General features: G+C 41.7%; 1 protein-coding gene across 1 annotated transcript; it reads right to left on the bottom strand.

The window, feature by feature from the left end:
* Positions 1-564: 564 nt before the first annotated feature.
* spg21 (SPG21 abhydrolase domain containing, maspardin) lies at positions 565-17,806 on the bottom strand. The gene is made up of 9 exons (XM_083999817.1): positions 17,718-17,806; positions 6,992-7,054; positions 5,433-5,594; positions 5,087-5,167; positions 3,400-3,545; positions 3,209-3,317; positions 1,724-1,831; positions 1,498-1,638; positions 565-699 (listed from the first exon to the last, which is right to left on the bottom strand). Exons 2-9 carry the CDS (start codon positions 7,052-7,054, stop codon positions 583-585), a joined length of 927 nt encoding a protein of 308 aa, XP_083855943.1. The 5' UTR covers positions 17,718-17,806; the 3' UTR covers positions 565-582.
* Between the last annotated feature and the right edge of the window lie 3,904 nt (positions 17,807-21,710).

Here is a 21,710-nt window from a genome sequence, read left to right as displayed (position 1 = left end):
AAATGTCTCAGAGGACAAACAGCACGATGTATCTGAATTTACAGGACTTCTGATTTTTGATACATTTTCATGAATTAATCCATGTTACTAGTAGTTTTTAAAAAAAAGAAGTAGCTCGTAAAGTTCAACAGATGAACTGAGACATGGAAACAGAAACATTCTTGTACCAATCAAAACATGGCAGGCATTCATGCAAGTAAATACAACCACAGAACATGTGAAATTTAAAAATTTACTGTGAAGGTTTGAAAACAAATGGAAAAAAAAAAAAATCATTGTACTACACTAACATTTTCAGACATATCATACAGACAGCAATAGTTCAGGCATTTCATGAGTGCAATATATATATCAGTCAGTCCACATAAGGCAAGGAGTTGGATGTTTTTGAAAGCAAAAGCGGTTGAGTGTCATTTATATACAGGTCATTATCAAAATATTGCTTTATTTGTCAAATAAAAATATTCTCAGTTGACTTGTTGATTGGAATTCCACAGATAACCTGGAGACAAGTTGTGAAATAAGAGAGAAACTCTTGGAAATGTTCTGAGGAAACGGATGTCAGGGGGGGAAAAAATGAACTCATTGGCCATTTTCAGAGTCCTGGTTCCCACTCTCCTGCACCTCCAGCTCCTCCATGCTCACCATGTCAGGACTGATAGCGGCGTACCTTGTCCCATGGAACTGACGCAGGTGAATCTGAGCATAGAATAAAAGTAATTCAGATAAACAGATTCATTTTTCTCTGATCAAACCTTTTGAGAAGAGGGAACCGACCATCAGGGGCGTAGCACCAAATTCTGGGCCCCGTACACTCATAATGTCAGTGGGACCCCTATCCATGCCAGTGCACAAAGTGCAGAGTTGTTTTTGAGGTAAATTTTTACAAAGCTGCCAAAGCGCGTTTCTGTCGGGGGCAGTTTTTCGGCAATCAATCTCTTTTCGGCACTATACTGGGTTTGCATTTACCTCGAAAACAACTCGTAACGTTCCGTTATTATCTCATATCATATCTCCGCCGATCTAAAAATAGCTTGCACTGACAATAGTGGGTAACAAATCTACTCCTAAAACTATAGAGATTATGGCATTGGCACATATGGCACATTTGCCAAAATGTTGAACTATCCCTTTAACAGTTGCTTCCCCTAATTCTGCCTTCTTTCTTTTTATGATACCCCGATTTATGTTTTTTTGGGTGGCATGATGAAAGCTAGCCTCATTCAATCTGGGCTCACTGACGTTAGACTTGTTGCTGGCCGATGTCTATGGGCGGACTAAACCATTTTGGGGCCCCCAGAATGTCTTGTGATGTTATCAATATATTTGAAATAAATTATGACACCAATTAATTGGGGGGCCCAATTCATTCGAAATAAAAACATCACACAAAAAAAATTATAATTTCAGGATTTTCATGGGTCCTCTCCCTACTCGGGCCCTGGGTAGTCAGGTCCCCTTTTCCCCATGTACATGTGTGAAGGGATCTGACTGTACCTGTATGTAGAGGTTGACCTCTGCACTCCTGCACAAGTACGGGAAGTTTCCTCCCGTCTTGAGGTGAGCTCGTCGAGCGTTGGGGTATAGTTTATACATCTCCTCCTTGGCCTCCAGCGACAGCGCGCTCTGATCAAACACCTGAGCAACATTCACATTGAAAGCATCACGTTATTGTGGTAGAAACAGACACGCATTGATGCTTGAGTAACTGTATCTTACTTACATCTATAATGGTGATGGCAATGTCTTTAATTTTATGTGGCTCCACATAAGAGTTCTGACAGTTGAGTGTTAGCCGCGATGCTAACTCACTTTGGTTCAGGCTCTCCAACTACAGCATATATGAACAAAGATGAGATGATCAACCAGTTTAAAAGGAAGAGTTCACAATTTGGAAAACACATTTCAAACAGAGTCGTCTCGGCAAAGCTAATTTTTGTCACTCATCCATCCTCCACCACCTTGCTCTCTCTCTTTCACCTCATTTCCTCTGACTTCACCTTCCTGTGTCCACCATCCAAGACACCTGACTCTCCTTCCTCTGGAATCTCCCAGAGAAACCATCGGTGACTTCATTGCCTGCCTGTGATCTGATCTACTGGTTCATCATTTCCCTTTGTAAAACGTCAGGTTAATGGCTGAGCTTTCCTCTAACTTCTGACACTGTGTTGTATCACCTGTCATCTTGATTATTGCAATTCTCTTTATGTTGGACTAGACCAGCAGTCTTTGAACCGCCTACAGGCTGTCCAAAATGCAGCAGCTCCATTGTTGACAGGAAAAAAAAACGATGTGATCACATATCCCCTATTCTTGCCTCTCTTCACTGGCTCCCTGTCCAGTTTAGGGTTAAGTTCAACATTTTATTGTTTGTTTTTAAAAGCCTAATGGTCTAGTCCTTCCTTATTTATCTGACCTCATTAAGCATCACACTCCAGCTAGAGCTTTGAGGCCAAGCAACCAGTTACTGCTGGTTTGCCCAAGATCAAAACTAAAGAGCAAGGGCGACAGGGCATTTTCAGTTGTGGCCCCTAATTTATGGAATGCTTTACCCCTCCACATCAGAGCAGCTGAAACTCTGGAGCATTTTAAATCACTTTTAAAGACCCACCTCTTCTCACTGGCTTTCAACTCACCCTGACCTGTTATTTTCATCTTTTAGTATTGCTTTTATTTGTTTTACCTTATCTTAGTAATTGTTCTTATTGCCCTATCTTATTGCTAATCTATGTTGATAATTTATGCTGTTTTTATCTATATTGCTAGCACTTGACTCTATGTATGTTGTGCAGCACTTTGGGCAACTAAGGTTGTTTTTAAATTTGCTATATAAATACATTTTGAGTTGAGTTGAGTCCTTCTTTATAACCTTTGTTCACATTGCAATATCAATTAGTTTCTTGACTGATCATTTGGTCAATTCAAAATGACTGGATAGCAGAAAGTATTGATCAGAGATCAAAACAGTGAAACATTGAATCAAGAATTATATAATTAATATGACCAAACATTAATTTTAACTGATTGATTAATAATCAACCTGCATTGATTAGTTGATCATTAGAATCCTGTGAGAGGTGTGTCCTTGGCTCTTCTGTTCACATGAAATACTGATACAATAGGATTTAGCAGGAGGAGTGATAATAAGACACTTCCTCTGTGCTGTAGTGACATATTAACATGGAGTACCTCACTGATGTCCACTCACCCTGTCCACCATGAAGTCAATTGCATCTGCCATCTTAGGGTCCACAGGTCCTTTAGCAAAGTTCCCCAAAACGATCTTCTTCAACATGAAAGCTGGCATCAACCAGAAGCTGCGGAGCATGGTGAGGATAAAGCACAATGATGAACGTGAAAATGCAAACGGAATGTGTGATAACACCATTAAAGCAGCACCTGTTGGCCGTCCATGTCTGGTTAAAGATGGAGGTGTCGCTGAATGAGTTGCACAGAATCAGAGAGTGAACTCTGGGAGACTTGTGTGTGCACTCTGCAAACTTCTGAGCCAGGAATCCTCCAAGAGACGCCCCGAACAGGTGGACCTGGAGATACAGGACAGCGCTTCATCAGAATCATTTCAGTTCAATTTTATTTTTGTAGGGCCAAATCATAATTCCCTGCACATCATCTAAAGCCAGTTTTACAGGGCAATGTAACTTGCACTTGACAGACAGGAGGAAAATCTCCACCCCTTGTCTTTCAAGACCCCCTCCGATGAAAATCGTGTTTTTTGTGCTTTTCACATGTTCCTGTGGCATTTACAGGACATATCAACAGAAAACTAAGTGCAAAGTTGCATTTCTGAGTTTTTCTGCCTTCTAATTGCTGTGAACCAATGGCAGACGCAAACTGGCAGTTTCAGACAGACTGGGGTTGACGGCGTCACCACCCCAGGGCGGGGTAAGCTGCTTGCAAGCTACCGCCCCGCTCTGCATCTGACTCAAACGTGAAAAGGGTGCAGAGCAGCGCAGTCTCCGCCTACCACTCAGAGATGCATTGCTAATGAGCTACTGGTGCTCTGCAGAAGGAGAGTCGGTGGGAAATGGCACAGGTTTTGTGATTTTGGCTAAAAACTTCATTAACACAATTTAAAAACCACAGAGAATGCTTTAAAATAACAAAAAAGGATGGTTGGAGGGGGACTTTAAGTTATTTAATATTGTGTAGTCATGATCCCATGCGCATTTAAATTATTTTTTTCAAATCTTCATGATGCTTTACCCTCTCACTAAATTAATTGATAAATGCTTTCTATCTTTCTCTTTCTTTCTACAATCCACCCCTAGTTATACTAGACAAGTAAAGGTGAGATGGAATGGGGGATTACTGGATGGGTTGGGGCTGCTGCTGCTGCTGCTGCTGGTCTCCTGCTGGTCACAAAAGCCACGTAACACAGATACAAGAAACTGATATGTTGTGGGGCGTCTTGTTTCTAAAACATCTTTGGTTATAAGCTCTACATGAAGACAGGTGGTGAAGAAAGAAAGAGCAGCAGCATGAAGGTATTTTTTGGTGCAAAACTCTTGACCAGAATTTGTAGTTGTACACAGTAGTTGCATGTGTATCAGTAAATTTGACTTTTTTTTTTCCACCCACAAACACAACACAACAGTTACACCTTCACAAATTGCGGGTGCACAAATCCTATTTTACAAGTGACAGATTAAAAAAGTAAAAATAAAAATAAAATAATAATATTAAAAAAATGCTCACATTTATGCTGCTATTATTGCAGTATATGAAGTCGGACCGAAACAGCACCACGCCTGAAATCCGATACTAGATTCCCTGACCTGATGAAACCAGGACTGGTCTCAGTTCTCATCATGAGTTATGTCTAAAGGAAGCCAGACACCACTCATCACCTGCCCAAAAGCACCCTAATGGTAACATTTGGTTGAGGCAGCATCAGTCTGTGGGACAGAGGGATTGGTCGGTGCTGAACAGAACAAAGTTCTACAAATGTGACGATGTGTTTGCACAATTCACAATTTGCTAATTATAGCCCCCCACCCTGACACACAGTGGCATCTTTATAACCAGACACATGAAGCTGGTCCAAAGAGAGATTCGACAGTCTTACTTTATCCAGCTGCAGGTGATCCAGAAGCTTCCTGAAGCCGTCAAAGAACTCCATGAGGTCCCAGTAGACAGGATACTGTAGCTGGAAAAACATGGTGCACTCATCACAGGTTCATCACAGTGGGAGCAGTTAGTTATCCCTTGACTCCCACCCACATCTACTAACTGTCCTGGACACAGACTGACAAATGACTTGAAAATGCCATGGAAGTTGTTCATTCTCCTTTTCCTGCTTCTTTTAAAATCTATTTATGTATTTATTTCCATCAGAACAGTGTGATTCTCCTGTAAATGCCATGACATACGAGCCCTGTTTCATGCTGAAGCTGCCGTGTTTAAAGACTTACTGAGATGACTCTGTAGCCCCAGCCCGTTAGAGCCAACACCTGCTGGAAGAACACCTCTGCTGTCCCACTGACAGGCGGGAGGAAGATGATGGGACACCTAATGCTCTTTGGACCTGCATCATACAGCGACCACACCTTGCTGTCATCATCATCTACAATAATCTGGAGAAGACAGAAATAACACAGTGGGGAGAGTAAAGTCTTTTTTAAAAACTGTATTCACCCCTTCCATTATCTGGAGGAGAACATTCTTGGTAAAAGCCTTTATTCAAACCAATCACTCTGTAATGTGATCTGCAAATTAGGAGCTACGCGTTCATGAATGCTATGTTAGCTGATTTAATGAACGAGTAATACCACTTCTAAAATTTTAAACTGACAACATCTGTCTGACATGGTGGTCAGTGGTACCGGAGTTCCACAGGGTACTGTGCTGTCTCCCTGGACTTCAGACTTTAAATACGCCTTGTGGGCCCAGTTGTTCAAAAGTTTTATTTTTTTTCTTTTAAATATTTATTTAAAACAAAATAAGGCACAATTTCAGTTTGTTTCTTCATATGTAAATAGCATAAACAAGTTGATGAACAACATTTGGAAACAAAAACACAAAAGCATAATCATACATATTCAAAAAGGAGTGAGAAGAAGCTGTGATTATTGAATCCCACCCCTTTCCCACATAATCGATCACTTGTCCCACAACAACAACCCATTTTCAAGATTTGATCCAATCCATTATCCAAATCTGATCAGAGTAGTTTTTAACAACTGGGCCCAGTTGGTGCTATCTGCAGAAGTTCTCTGACGACTCTGTGGTGGTCAGGAGGAGGAGTACAGGAAGCTGGTGGAGTAATCAGCTGCTGCCTAACATGGATAAGACCAAAGAGATGGTCATCGACTTCAGGAGGAAGCCCCTGTGCATTCTGGGAAGGACTGCCGAAGCAGTGGAGGACGACAAGTACCTGGGTGTCCACATAGACAACAGACTGATCTGCCCAACAGTATGGCTCTACAAGAAGTGGAGGAGCAGACTCTACGTCCTGAGGAAACTCACATCCTTTAACGTGTGCAGCAAGATACTGGAGATCTTCTACCAGTCTGTTGTATCCAGTGTTAGGGTTAACCCTTTCCTTTACTGTTGTCTGCTGGGGGAGTAGCATCGGAGCCAGCAATGCAAACAGACTAAACAAATGGATCACGTTTGAAGCTGTGGTGGAGAGGAGGACACTGAACCAAAGGGCGCTTTTGAGCCATTTTGCTCCGCCCATGTGTGAGAAACATGAACATTTTTACCAGGCCCAATGTAGGCCGTGCAAAGTTTTGTGAGTTTTCAAGCAGGTTAAGGCTGTCAAATAGTGACGTTTGGTGGAACATACAGCCTCAAAGGGTTAAAAACCTTATTTTTAGTGTACTGCAGGCCATTAAGAGATATCTATGACTCACAACACTCTTTCTTGCTGCCTTAATTCGTCCACAGTCACACTTTTCTCCTCATACAGGACACGTGTGTGTGTGTGTGTGTGTGTGTGTGTGTGTGTGTGTGTACTCTTTGTACTTACCCTTTTCAGGGGCACTGTGCTTCTGAACCAGTTATAATCAGGAGACACTTTAATCTCCTCCATCTGAGGACAAAAGGACACATAGGGACACACTGTCAGAGCCTACAGTCACAGAGAGACAGATATAAAATGGTAAATGGACTTGCACTCTAAGGACCATTCAAAAGGCTTTTACACTGTTGGTCAAATTCACCCATGTGCTTTTGTAGCTACATATATTGCACATGATATTTTACCCTCTAACCATTCACACACATGGTTGGACTGGATCCTGGATGAGAGGAGCCATCGTTGGAGCAAATTTCTAAATGGGCATCATTTGCATAAACTGACCACAGATTGGAGATCTAAACAGTTACTTTCTCACATGAAAAAATATTCAAACTAAAGTAACGTATTGTCAGTGCTACAGCAGGAACTGAAATAACTAATCCAGTAGCAGTCTTCTTCCTTTGTTGTCAATCAAGGAATATTTGTAGCTACCCATTACCTGTTAGCGCTGACACCGCTCTCAACCTCACTTTCAGAGCGCTCTCTTTCATCAGAATGCCGCTGTTGCTAGGTTACAAAACCTCTGACACTTCCGTGTTCCTGCCTTGGCAAATTTGAATTGCTTAAGAAAATTTGAATTAATCTTTCCATCAGAAAAATGATGTACAAACGTGGCCAAAGAGCAATTGAACAGGCATTACATGACTTTTCCGAAAAGTGGTGAAAAATCATTGTTTTGGTCACTCACGTTAGCTAGTAGGTAACAACGCTAGCTAACGTTAGCAACTAGCTAACGCCTGGGAACGCAGCTCAACTTTATGCAAATGAATCCGTCAGACGCGAGGTCACTGTCTAATGGGGAGCGAGGTAGAGAACAGCTCGGGGGCGGGGGTCTGCTTATCCACTGTCCGTGCCTCTCAGTTAACAGGCCAATCTGTGTTCCCGCCTACCAAAACGTCAGTTTTTTTTAGAGGCGTCGCGTCTGGCAAGAAATCGCATTGACGCCAGTGGATCCCAGGCGTAACGCTTAGCTAATCACCGCCGATCTCCCATTTCTCCTCGTTAAACTTCACAAAGTTAAAAAGACATTAGCAACGGTAACGTTACGTTTGCTTGATAACTTTGAAGGTTAACGTAATATGTATATAATTACGTTTGTTGATGGAGGATGGGTTGAACTGCCGTATCCAAATGAGACATTTCTCATGTCTTGGGTTTGGGGAATGGGATAAAAATGACTCAGGGAATACGTTCAGGATATCGTGAGTCACTATAGCAGCCTGCAGGTAACCAAAGCACACCTTTTAACCATACTGAAAAATTAAAAAGTAGCCGAAAAAATTGCTGTCTACCTAGCTCGTTTCATACGGTTTCATCCCAAAGCTGTCCAACCGGCAACTCGTGACATGGGGAGAAGCTCTCGGATTGGTGGATCAACAGACCAATCAGAAGGCCAACAAAGTGTCAATTCAAAGAAATAAAAAAAGCTCAAAGCGATCAGGACCAGCAAAAAGTGCTGCCAGGCAGCAGACAATAACCGAAGCTTGCTAGTACTCAACATAATGACAAACAAGTTTTGTTCAGCAAAGAATGCCACAGGTGCCGTGCCGCGATGGACCGCTACGTGATCAGGCCGGCGGTGGCCCACAGAGAGTCGGTCCAGGATCCTCCGATGTCACCAGATCCTCCACCCTCACCAGATCCCCCGAAAGCCCCCGCAAATAAGTCAATGAAAAAGTGCACCTTGCCATCCACTATAGAAAGATGGAAACTCGACTGGCTTGGTGTGGAAAAGGTTGACAAGAAAACGGTGATCTTCTGTAAAGCCTACAGAGCTCATCCACCTAAACAGAGTTTTGGACTTAACGTGAATGACTTAATCAAAGGAAGCGACCAGGTCCAAAAACACACTGCACACTGTCACCAGACTACGAAGCACCACCGGTTCGCTTATGGTAAGTGACAACATGGAACAACGTGGAATGCTGATGTTTTCATGTTTTCAGGCTGTCAAGAGCTAAATAAATAAAGCCTGCATTAGTTTGCTTACAGCTGTCTCTTGTTTTCTGTCTGTAGCTACTACTTCCACACTTCACAAAGAAATGGTAAGCTTTACATTTATTTGGGTTGGCAGACGGCGAAGTAGTGATGGCTTTGTGCAAATTTTTTTTTTTTTTCGATGGCCCCCAAACATTTTGAAAATGCCCCCACTTTTTGGACTGTGGGGGCCAAAATTGCCCCCAAAATATTGTCCTTGGTACTCTATTTTGTTGTGTCTTTTTTAGTGGCTGGGCTCAGGTAATGATTTTAGCCTTTATTGCAATTGCTCTGATCTGTCATTTAAGATGAAAAGCGCAATATATATTATTATACGAGCATCAAGGCATCTTGTTCCAAAATGGTCAGACCTGGATGTCTTGGAGGCCGTCAACAAAGCTCTCGCTCCATTGGTGGAGTTCCCCAACGCCCCGTCAGAGGAAGAGTATGTCACCATCTCATCAGACCGTGTCACAGCCATTCAGGGGAAAGTGCAGTGTGCAGTCCACACAGGAAGTACCACAGAGAGCACCAAGCCTCAGCCTTCTACAGCATCAGAAGCAAAGAAGCCAAAGAAATCACTGGGAAGCTTTTTCAAAGGAAGTGAGGCTACCCCTTCAACTGCACCCACGGTGTCACCTGAGCAAGCAGTAGAAGCAGAGCAGAGCTCAGTGTTTCTTGTGCAGGATAGTTATGGAAATCCACTAGATTGGTGGAGAGAGCATCAGGTACACTTTACCTCTTTGTAAACCAGCCACCAGCTCCCCATCTGAGCGGGTTTTCAGTTCTGGAGGAAACATCATTATATGCCTCAGATCCTGCCTGAAACCTGAAATGGTAAACATGCTAGTGTTTCTTAGCAAGAACCTGGAGTTTACTAGTGCGTTTATTTTGGGATGCAACTTGTTTCTCCCATCATAGAGAACCTGATTACTTGACAACTCACGTGATGCAAGCTCTTTGTAATATCCATATTTAGAATTTGTTGATAAGAGTTTGTATTTTTAATACTAGTGTTTGCAGGTTATTCTATACTTTTAAACTTGTTCAGTTGTTCTCATTTCTTTAAGTTATCTGTGCTTTTCAGTTGTTCAATAAATCTTAACAACTAAAAGTACTTAATTTGTATTTTCTTCATTTATGTTCAGACAGTGTAGTTTTACAGTCCTTTAAAGTGGCACAATGTAAATACAGCAGTTAAAAATGACTGCAATACATAGGTGGAGGGGAGTCATACTATCAATATAACTGGCTGTGGAGCTTTATGCTGTCATGTGAGCGCCGAACTCCATAGGATCTGTATGGAAAGTAGACACGGACCCTTAATGAGACTAATTTAACCCCATACAGACAGGGACAGACTACAATTAGAAAAGGGGCTATACCATGAGCAGTGACAAATTGGTATTTGACGGTTGACAGTTAATAGCGATGCAAATAATTGCGATTAACGATTTAAATATCTATGTCTCTGTCACACCTTCTAAATTTTAATTCTCCATTCATGAATCAATTAGCCATCAGTCAGTTGCTGGCCTGTGTCAGGCCCCCGTCACAAATAACACATTGTCACCCTGCCTGGCTTAACAAGTTTTCTGGCGGAAACCCTGCACAATAAACAAACATTTCAATTTGAAAGAAAAATCATGCCAGAGAATCGTGATCTTAATTCAGCAAAAAAATCACGATTCACATTTTTTCGAGAATCATGCAGCCCTATAAACTTCTGAATTTTCATTATAACACTACACTGTTATCATGCACCAATTGTTTATTTTTATTGTTTGCGCGTACTGTGAGCCACGCGCACTGTCCGCGGACATTTGAGGTTTCATAGTCGAGCGTACGGTGTCACATTTAAAACAGGTCATAAGAAGATTTCCCGCCGAGCAGTCTGTTGTATGACAACGAGTATGCGTATGCGGAGTCTGCAAGGTCGTAAAAATTGAGCTTTGCGTGGATGGGTCCGGCGGACGTCCACTTTGGGTTCGCATTGAGTCTGCCTCGAGTGCACGCGGACGTCCGCGGAGTCAAGTACGCCCGTTGTAGTTTCAATAATCAATAAAAGGGGCGTAGTGGTTAAGGTGGCTGCCCCATGTTAGTCAGGTACAAATATGACTTGACCCTAAAAAAATTCTAACAAAAGGTTTCTCAGTTGTTTTTTATAGTATTAGATGTCCTTAATAACATACTAAAAGTTTACCAAAATTTGATCACTAGAAAGGTGTTATTTTCAAGATGGCGTCCAAGATGGATAGGAAGCCTGAGGAGACACCACAGGTGAATAGGGTAAAATTTTTAACTAACAGATATCACCATGAAACTTCCCAAGTTTATCACTTACATTAAGACAAATATTTTTTGTATTACAAGTTTTGTCAAATTGTATGTTTAAATATGTAAATTAGGCAATATCTAATTAAATATGCGCCAATTTGCATATCCGAAATCTGAACAATGGATAAAAGCCACTTTCAAAATTCTTGTTTTATTTTGTTGACATACTAGAGTCAGAAGTTTTTACAGAGGGGATTTTGGATATCTCTCTTTATCACTCTGTAAATGAGAAAATACTGTCACCAGCCCTAAAAATTCAAGTTGGTCGTGTTTTTAGGAGTAAAATGTTGTATAAATCAGGCTATGAATGATATATCAACAATCCCCTCTGTAAAAACCTTCAGAATATAGAAAGGGATCAAACTGGAAGGTTTGGTGTCTGTAAGTGCTGCTGAAGTGGAGATTTCGGGCTCTTATACAACATTTTACTCCTAAAAACACGACGATATTTGAATTTTTAGGGCTATAGTATTTTCTCATTTACAGAGTGATAAAGAGAGATATCCAAAATCCCCTCTGTAAAAACTTCTGACTCTAGTATGTCAACAAAATAAAACAAGAATTTTGAAAGTGGCTTTTATCCATTGTTCAGATTTCGGATATGCAAATTAGCGCATATTTAATGAGATATTGCCTAATTTACATATTTAAACATACAATTTGACAAAACTTGTAATACAAAAAATATTTGTCTTAATGTAAGTGATAAACTTGGGAAGTTTCATGGTGATATCTGTTAGTTAAAAATTTTACCCTATTCACCTGTGGTGTCTCCTCAGGCTTCCTATCCATCTTGGACGCCATCTTGAAAATAACACCTTTCTAGTGGTCAAATTTTGGTAAACTTTTAGTATGTTATTAAGGACATCTAATACTATAAAAAACAGCTGAGAAACCTTTTGTTAGAATTTTTTTAGGGTTAGGTGGTTTTTTTTCATATATGTACCCGCCTATGTAGAGGCTACAGTCCTCAACGCAGGCGTCCCCGGTTCGAATCCCGCGTCGGGCAGACCTTTCCTGCATGTCATTCCCCCTCTCTCTGCCTCCCCCTTTCCTGTCTGTACTGTGTGCTATCAAATAAAGGCAAAAACGCCAAAAAATATATACTTTAAAAAATAAAAAAATCAATAAAAAACATTAATCATACAAAAGTCACACATCAAATACAACCAAAAACATACAATAATAGATTTAAAAAAGACCATGGTTACATAAAAAGCCTAATTAATTACTTTGTCTGCTCTGAGTGGCTGTAAAACAAAGGTCAATAGAAGCAGAACAGAGTGAGAGCAACACCTACAGACATCTGACCTGACTGTACAGCTCTACCAACTGATGGAAAACCCACACTGACAGACTGTAGAAAAATACACACTTCATAGAAACATTAAATGAAGCTGTAGTCTAGTAGCCAGGGGGGGTTCCCATGCACCCGAAAGATATATTTTTCTAACTTAGCTTTTTGTAATCCTTAAGGTGTCTAGTAAATTAATTTTGATGATCCCCGCGCCAATTATTGTCCCATGCATGTTTTTTTTTAACATCTTTTGTGGCCATCCTGGATTTCCGACTGTGAAAAATGAAAAATTTTAATCTATATAGCTCCTGAACTATAGGCTACATCCTACAGAGACAACTGACCCCATTTTCTTTTTGTCTTGGCATGAGGAATTGGTAGAGATGAAGATTGCCACGATTAAATCATGTGTGGTACATACAAAATAAAAAAAACACAAAAAAAAGTTAAAACAACGGCGGAATTCTATCACAGGAACTCCTTCCCAATGCGCCCTATTGACATTTTTTTCCTAACTTTTATATTTTTTACAATCTTCAAGATGTCTTGTAAACAAATTTTGATGATCCCAACCTGAAATATTATCCCATGTATGTTTATTTAGGCTATTTTGGCTGCCACCACCTGGATTTCCTAACATGATTTTTGAACATTCCGAAGTGTTTAATTTGGCCTTAAGTAGCTTGTGAGGGGTCATACTAGGGGTTTTTCACGATTCTGAGTTGATTGCAAGCATTAGTTTTTCACCCAAAACACTCCTTGATGGTAAAAAAAAACAGCCATGCCCACATTTCCCGCTCATCGGAACCCCCTACACATACCCCACTCCCCCCACCACCAATACAATGTATTACAGAGAGGCTATTCCTTAGCATGGCAGGGGTTGTCTTTAATGTCACATGAATACGGTATTTTTTTTAAAAATATTTTTACAATCTTTAAGATGTCTTGTAGAGTATTAATGTTTCCAAAAAACACTTCCTTTTGAAGATGGCTGCATCAAAGCCTCAACAAAGAAGGTCAGTAAATAAGGTTGACATAAAGATAAGACAAAGATTTTTGGCACACATCATCTTTCAGGTGTCTAGTATTGACATATGCATCTACAATCACTCAACTGTGTTTAGTGTGGTCACAGAATGAGTAACTGTCGATGGCAACAACAGTGACCAGTGGGATAACACAGTGTAAGTAGCTAACTTTCTAATCTGTTCTTTTTTTTCTTTTTCTTTTACTTTGAAAAAAGATGCTGTCCCCAGTGACTGTGATCACGATGCGTTAGATATGTACTGCAAGGGTGAGACTGGCCAATTGCCAGCCAGGCTGTTAAACAAAAGTTAAGCAAAAGATTATGAAAGACACGTTATCAGGGATGATAATTTACCTCACCAATACCCAACTTCCACCTAGTATTGGTGAAGAGGCAAATCCCTCTCTACCCACCAGAACAGCCATGGGCAAACTCTTCCACTAAGGGCTGTGTGACTGCAGGTTTCTGTTCCAACCAGGCAGCACCACACCAAACTTGATCCATTTCATCAGCTGAATTTAGTCTTCAGACAGTTGATTGGTCAAACTGTGTGCTCTTGACTGGTCCTGGCCCTTTGTGTAAGAGTTTGCCCAATGTCTGCACGAGAGGGTCCAGACAAATGAGCCAAGTTGCAGGTGGTCAAAAATAAATTATAAACATTCAAACAAACTTAATAAGGTGTCATATCTCAATCAGGTCCAAGAAGTGGTGGGGGCCCACCTTTACATGGTCCCTGAACAATGCACTGATAAGCAGCCACCTCTTATACAGAGATGTTGTAGAACGGAAGTCTCATGTGGGTGAGTGACAAAAAAGGGTTGGCAAGATGAGCAATTCATGAATTTTCTTAAAATTTGTTTTAAAAGCATACATCAAATTAGTTCAAATGTACATTTTATAGCCATACTGGTTTTATCTCTTTTGAAATTAGATTTAAACCTGAAAACAGTAAGACTGAGGTTATGCTGAGTGACCCCTAGGTTTATCGAACTACGTCACTAATAATTTACATTTACAATGGTAAAATAAAAAGTGCATTAAGCAATATTGCACAAAAGTGCACAACATGATCTTAAATGTTACTGCTGCCTTGGTGAAATGTGTTGGTGTGTTGGTTACGCTCACAGACAGAGCTGTTCCTAATCGTGTAGTAAATCACATTGTATTCTCAGCCTGATGAGCATATCTCACCACAGATTAGATTTCAATTTACTTTTTTTCCTCAGACATGAAGACACTACAGTGAACCACCAGTTAATTCACAAAAAACATGACGTCATGATCCTTAACTATCAAGCTGACAAGGTTCACTACACAGCTGGACATCTACGCAGCTACCAACCCCCACTGGAGGAGGAACTGTGGTAGGACGCCAGCTGTCACCTCTAAAACACCCAAACAAATTTCTGATCAAGCATCGTAGATGAACTTGGTTGAAAAATGTTGTCACTGGGGTATTTTTTGTTATCATCTAATAACACATTTGGAGTTTAGATGGTAATTTTCTCACCTGAAAAACCACCCAAACTTTATCAACTGAGTGAGTGTTGCTGGGGAAATGGAGCACTCTGCTGCTGTGTTCTGCTGTGGTGGCAATATCTTCTAGCTCCATCAGCACTGTTTGCTCAGCCACTGAAAAGAATGGAGCTCTAACAATTCCCTCTGACATATCTGATCGTTTTGTCATTCATCCATTCATTTGGGCTTCTCATAAAACTGGGATCCGTGCTCTAAGTGAGACGATGCAAGTCTGTCTAGAGTCAGCGTGGATTAGACAACTCTGGACTGTGTTAGTGGAAAAACTTGAGGCTTAATTTGGAGATGGTGCTAGTTTAAGTCCGGTTCTCTCAGCGTTTTCCTTGCCTCTTGTGAACTTGTGACCAGTGTTGCCACAGTTACCTTGAAAAAGTAATCGGATTACTCCTTTTAAAAGCAATTTAGTTACTTTACCGATTACTTGATTCTAGTTAGTTAGTTAGATTGAAAGTTACTTAATTAGTTGCTTACAACACCCTCCGCCGGCTCAACATAAAAATGACAACTGTGTTTAAGGGCAGCATTTCCTCTACAACATAGGCTACTGCCAGACCAACTTCTCTCCCTCACTTACTGGTTTTGCACCGAAGTCCAGCTTTTTGGTTTGGTGGTGACTTTCTCTGTAACCCCCATATACAGTCATTCAATTTCCACCGGGTCCATCAGCGCCGCGGTCACCGCAACAACTGATCGCTGCCACTCGGGCATTTCAAAAGGGCACGCCGCGCGCAGCGTGCCATCAGCGTCTCTCTGCGGCGCTGAACCCGGTGGAAATCCCCAGTAACACTTTGTCGCCATCACAGAGTGTGAACCATAATATTGTCATCTTAAGCTGACACAAACTCAAAATAGTGACTGTATTTCCAGCTAGAAACGCGCATCTCTCTCCTCCTTTCATTGCTGTTTACTGTCGCTGGCTGCTTGACATGTGAGTTGCCCTCATGCTGAAAACGTGACTTGTCGTGGACGGGTGTCACTCCCCAAGATGCAAGAAGCAAGCAGAAATAACCTATATCTTCTTACTAAGGAAAATGACAAAAAATACTAACGCACTGTGACTTGGATAAATAACTTTAATCTGATTACTGGTTTGGAGATAGTAACGCGTTAGATTACTCGTTACTGGAAAAAGTGGTCATATTAAAGTAACGCGTTACCAGCATCACTGCTTGTGACTACATTGGGTTTCACAGGAAAAGTGGATTTACTACAAAGAAACATGAATCAGAGCTAAGAATCACCACCACTGAAGTGGCCTTGAAATTCTGTCACCTGGATCTTCTAAAACTGCCACTACATCCTCTTTACACATTTCTGGTAGCACCAATGGTCAATCTAAACCATTTTACATATCGTAAAATGTTTTCGATCTTCACCTCATCACTCCATGCTCCTCAAATACTCCCAGTCGTGGCAAACACGTTTTTTTGTCCTCGGAGGCCACCGTAACCTTGCGGACAGGAGGGGTGAGCGCGAGCGAGCCAGCACTGTGATCTAGAATCTGTATGCTAGATGTCATGGTTTCCCCCCCCATTTTACACACTGGACCGATCTGATCAGCCAAGTCATATTAGTAATAATACTCTGTTTTTCATCAAACAGAATGACAATAACAGCAACACACAAGCAGAGAAATAGCCTACTTGTTTTCTCTCAGTTAAAATGTTAGTTCTTCAAATAAAACTTAATATGTGCCTGGGAAGCATGGTCTGCAGCACTGCGGGGATTCCACTGGACCAAATAACATGAACTGAGAGCAGAGGGATGTCGTGCAATCTGGCTAGTAGGCTATAGAGGTTGTTGCTGAGACAGAAGCACGTCACAGTGTTCACTTCCTCCTGATCTGTGTGGGCTGGAAATGGTTCCGATATTTATTTTGGTGAAGCATAAGATGTGGTCATACCTTGAGTGCTTCTGTGTCAACACAGCTGTGTCTGGACAATGATGAAGGGCAGTCAACTGTAATGACATCTTCTAACACACAGTCTAATTAGTTTCATTGCCAACCTAAAATATTTTACCATGTCAAGTGGATAAGACTGAATTAAACTGTAAGACCTACTTTGCCTGTGTTCACTCTCTCCCTCTTACACAAGCACATCTACAGTGGACTCGTTATGACTATTGGCTAAAAAGAATATCACATGCCTGTTAATTCATGTCAATCAACCTGTAGTTAATCTACTTTTGTTTGTTGTCATACCAGGTTCAAGCATAAGTAACCACCAAGGAAACCCGAGACGGATGATACTGGCCTGAACTTACAATTGAGGGACGGAAACAGACATATAACGTTAGTCCGAGAAAGAATAAACAGTCGGGCAGGACAGAGTCACGGCCACTCTTTTCATGTGATACAAATCTCAGGCAGTAGCTACAGACACAGTGGGGTAGCCTAGCAAGAAACCGCCGACTAGCGCCGCTGGCTACGTGTAAACTGTAAACAGACATACTGCCGTGAGACGCCATGTAGGAATAAGGCTTTAAAGGGCTGTTACCGTGTTGGTCGTAGATGTTAGACACCGTATCCGCAGGGTTTTAGCCACATCTCGACACCATTTTCTGCCGCTGCCTGGTCATATGACTGTGTCACACACACTTCCGCAAAGCTTTCGACACCGCCCACCGAGCCACCGTAGAACACACCCACACGCCCACACACCACCACACACACACGCGCATGAACCGAACACACGTTTTTAAAATCTTTTAATTCCTCTGATAAACATTTTTAGTGCAGCTTTCATCATCATGTTATGTCTTCATGTCACACATAAGGTGCCTAATGTTTATTGTGTAGATTCTGCTGGGCTATATTTGCGCATCATGGTTGGGCAAAACTAACAGGACACCGACAGGGCCGGATTAATACTTTTCTGTGCCCTGGGCAACAAGACTCAAATGCCCACCCCAAAGCAATGATCACAAAGTCGCTGTCATCTTCAAGAGCATATATTTCTATAGAGAGCCTAAGCGGAAGCAGGAAGTAACGGTCGCTGTGGGACCTCAACTCAAAAAAAGTCTCCATGTAGCCTAAGTGAACGGGAGTCAAAGTTTTCGTGATCCGATTGAATTGTGCCATGAGAAAAAAATATGATCTCTACCTGTTTAAAACATCACGTTTCATGCCGAGAAATCAGCAGTTTGTTGTAAAACTATTGTAAAATAAAATTCCGTAGAATCCGTGACCAGAAAGACTACAGGTCGTGTAGCGTAGGTGACGTCACACACCAAATGCCGCCCTTTCCTGTGTCAGTTGGTGACGTATTTTTTGTGGGGGTTACATGCTGCTATTCCGACATGCCGCTATTTCGACATTGACTTCTAATTGTCGGAATAGCGGCATTAACATTATTTTTCAAGCGTCCCACTATTCCGACATTTTTTTTTCATTGTCGGAGTAGCGGCACTTTACTATTTTTCAAACATTCCGCTTTTCCGACATTGATTTATTACCTTATAGTCAGACGTGTCCTTCTGATTTTATTTTATTTTTTCATCTGAGACACTGTTTCTCATACACACATACATAGGCCTATTAGAGAAGAAAAAACAAACCCTCCACGTTTAAAAACACACAGGCAGCTGAGATTTGGGAGGTTTTTGTTTTAATTGTAGCTTATTAAAATGCAAGATCATTTTTCTGCCTGATTTATTGCCCGATGCCGTGTATCTCGCTTTCTTTCCCCCGCCCTCCGCCAGTTGTATTTGTTGTCACTTTGTTGCCGCTCCACAGAGCGCACATGGCTAATTAATATGCACGTGCTGACCATATATGGTTGTGTCTAGGCATTCCGGGGGTGGAGGTGTGTTCACGTGCGCAACTGCGCACCATTCTTGGATCCAGTTTGATTTATCAAAGAGAAATTGCGGAGAGTTGTGCACGCACAGTTTGATAGATCTGAAAAAGGTGTAAATATTTTGGGTGTCTTTTCGCCTTAGGCCTAAGCAAAACATTTAGTAGCAGCAGTTTTACACTGCTTACTTACAGTTTTGATAAATGAGGCCCTAAGCCCAGAGCCCAGACGCTCACAGCTGCAGCTCCGCGGCTCATCCGCGGCGCTGTCCGTGGTGCTGACGGTCACAGGTAAACTTGACAAACAAACTGCAGCATAGTTCTGTTTGTTTATCATGTGTGTCAGTTTTGTTTGTGACTTGATAGTTTAGTTGTTGAGATTAAGAACATCACTCCCTCATCAAACCAGTGATAGGCATGCTGAAAAGAAAAGAGAGAGAGAGACGCGCCTGGGTATCGCAGCTGTAAAAGAAAAAAAGACGACGTGTCGGAATAGCGGTATCAAAAAGTGTCGGACTACCGGCATGTCTAGATAGAGGGATGTCGTAATAGCGGGATGTCTAAATAGAGACATGTCGGAATAGCGGGATGTCTGAATAGCGGGCGGACCCCTTTTGTGGGACACCAGATCTGTAGTCCGTAGAGCGCTCTTCACACAAAATACATTCTTCCGTTGCCGTTTTACGATAAACTGCTGGTTTCTCGGCATGAAACGTGATGTTTTAAACAGGTAGGTCATATTTTATTCTCATGGCACAGTTCAATCTGATCACAAAATAAAACTTTGACTCCCGTTCACTTACATGGAGACTTTTTCCGAGTTGAGGTCCCATGGCGACGTTACTTCCTGCTTCCGCTTAGGCTCTCTATACCAAAGGACCCCACATACTCGGGCGTACTTGACTCCGCGGACGTCTGCGCGTACTCAATACAGAACCAAAGCAGACGTCTGCCGGACCTGTCCGCTCAAAGCTCAATATTTACAACCGCACGGACTCCATGTACCCGGTGTCACACAATAGACTGCTCGGTGGGAAATCTCCACATCAAACTGTTTTAAATGTGACACGTATACACGCTCGACTATGAAACCTTAAACGTCTGCGGACAGTGCGCACGGAGTCCGCACCACTCACAGTGCGCCCAACTATGTGGGGGCCTTAACAAATCAGGCCTCTGCATGAATCAGTACAGGAGGACGTTTATAGTAGGCTAAGCTACAATGGCCTTGTTATGGACAGATATACAAATGTTCAGGGGCGCATGACGTCTGTCCGACTAGGCGACTACCCATTTCTCCGACCATACATTTCTTTATTTTTGCGTCCATTAGTCCGACCTCCCACTTCTCCGACTTAAAGCAGATATCAGCTTCACGGCCGTTTCGGCTAATGCTGCGTTCAAGGCAGGCTTTTGAAACCGTAAGTTACAGCTTCAAGTCACAACTACGACTTGGTAGCGTTCCAGGTAACCCGTAGCTCGTGTTTTTACCATCCTGTTGTCTGTGAAAGTTCCCTATAACGGCCACTCGTAACTTCCGACCCGTGAACTCGTACCAGATCGAACTGGTATGACTTCACAGGAAGGAAAAACACAAAGTACGAGTTTCTTTGAACGCACCATGAGTTAGCAGCCCCCGCCCTTGTCAGGCATCAATTGGTCCTCGTGCTACGTCACCACATTCACGCGCATCCCTTGGCTGCACACACAGCCCTTCATGCCGTTCTCTCTCCTCATTGGATAACACTTGTATCCCACAAGGAAAATTTTCTCCTCGGGTTACAGCAGAGCAGAGTGACGGAGAGACTCGTGTTTAGGCTGAAATACTTCATGTAAGTGGTTGCTGACGGAAAATAGGACTATTTAGGACTTATATTAACAAAAACATTCCACTGATATCTGCTTTAAGTAGCCCTAACCCTTAACCTTACCCTAAACCTAACCTTAACACTGTAGAATGGGTAGTCGGAGAAATGAGCCGTCGGACTTTTGGGCAGTCGGACTGACGTATGCTCCCCAATGTTCAGTGGTGTGCACAGACATTTTGGGGGCCAGGTGCTCAGTGAAAAATAAGGGCACTTTGTGGGGCTGCCTCATTATAGCAGCGTGAGATTTAAAAAAAAAAAAAAAAAAAACATTACAGGTTGTACGTAATTGCGTATTTATTTATTTCATTATGTCAATAAAATTGCTGTATCAACTATGGCCTTTAGCATTGGAAACAACAAAATAAAGATAGCAGTGTCGTATTGTGAAACATAAAACATAAAATAAAACATAATCATTCGAAATCAAAACATAATCATTCGAAATCAAAACATGTTAACACAATATTGAAAAAAGGGGCTCTAGTTCAGACTTGAGACTTCAAGTGGACCATAGCTCAAAGACTTGAGCATTATCATTCTCCTGCTTTAAAATGAAAAGAGACCAACTGTACATCAGCTAAATTGAGCCACTTTTTGGTTAATTGCTTAGGAAACTAAGAAAAAGAAAGGTGTGACACTGGATTGTGTTTGTATAGTTTATAAGGACTGTTTATTAATGTTTATGTGTTAAAATAATAAAATATAATTGTTTAGGTCTCACAGCTCTTGAAACATCAGCTGTCCCACATTTGTTAGATGATCAGTGTTCAGGTAAAATGGGCCACCCGATCAGCTAAAATGAGTCACTGAAACTGCAAAGCAAAACA

The sequence above is a fragment of the Trachurus trachurus genome (genome assembly GCF_905171665.1).
Source record: "Trachurus trachurus genome assembly, chromosome: 3".
In the NCBI taxonomy this organism is placed as follows: domain Eukaryota; kingdom Metazoa; phylum Chordata; class Actinopteri; order Carangiformes; family Carangidae; genus Trachurus; species Trachurus trachurus.
This window is presented reverse-complemented; position numbering and strand designations above follow the sequence as displayed.

Bases quoted from the DNA above. Each gene is read 5' to 3' on its own strand.
- spg21 (XM_083999817.1), bottom strand. From the start codon at position 7,054: ATGGAGGAGATTAAAGTGTCTCCTGATTATAACTGGTTCAGAAGCACA. The intron at 3,546-5,086 runs GTAAGACTGTCG...CTGTATCTCCAG, and splicing joins ATCACCTGCAGCTGGATAAA to GTCCACCTGTTCGGGGCGTC. The intron at 1,639-1,723 runs GTAAGTAAGATA...AATGTTGCTCAG, and splicing joins TTGCCATCACCATTATAGAT to GTGTTTGATCAGAGCGCGCT.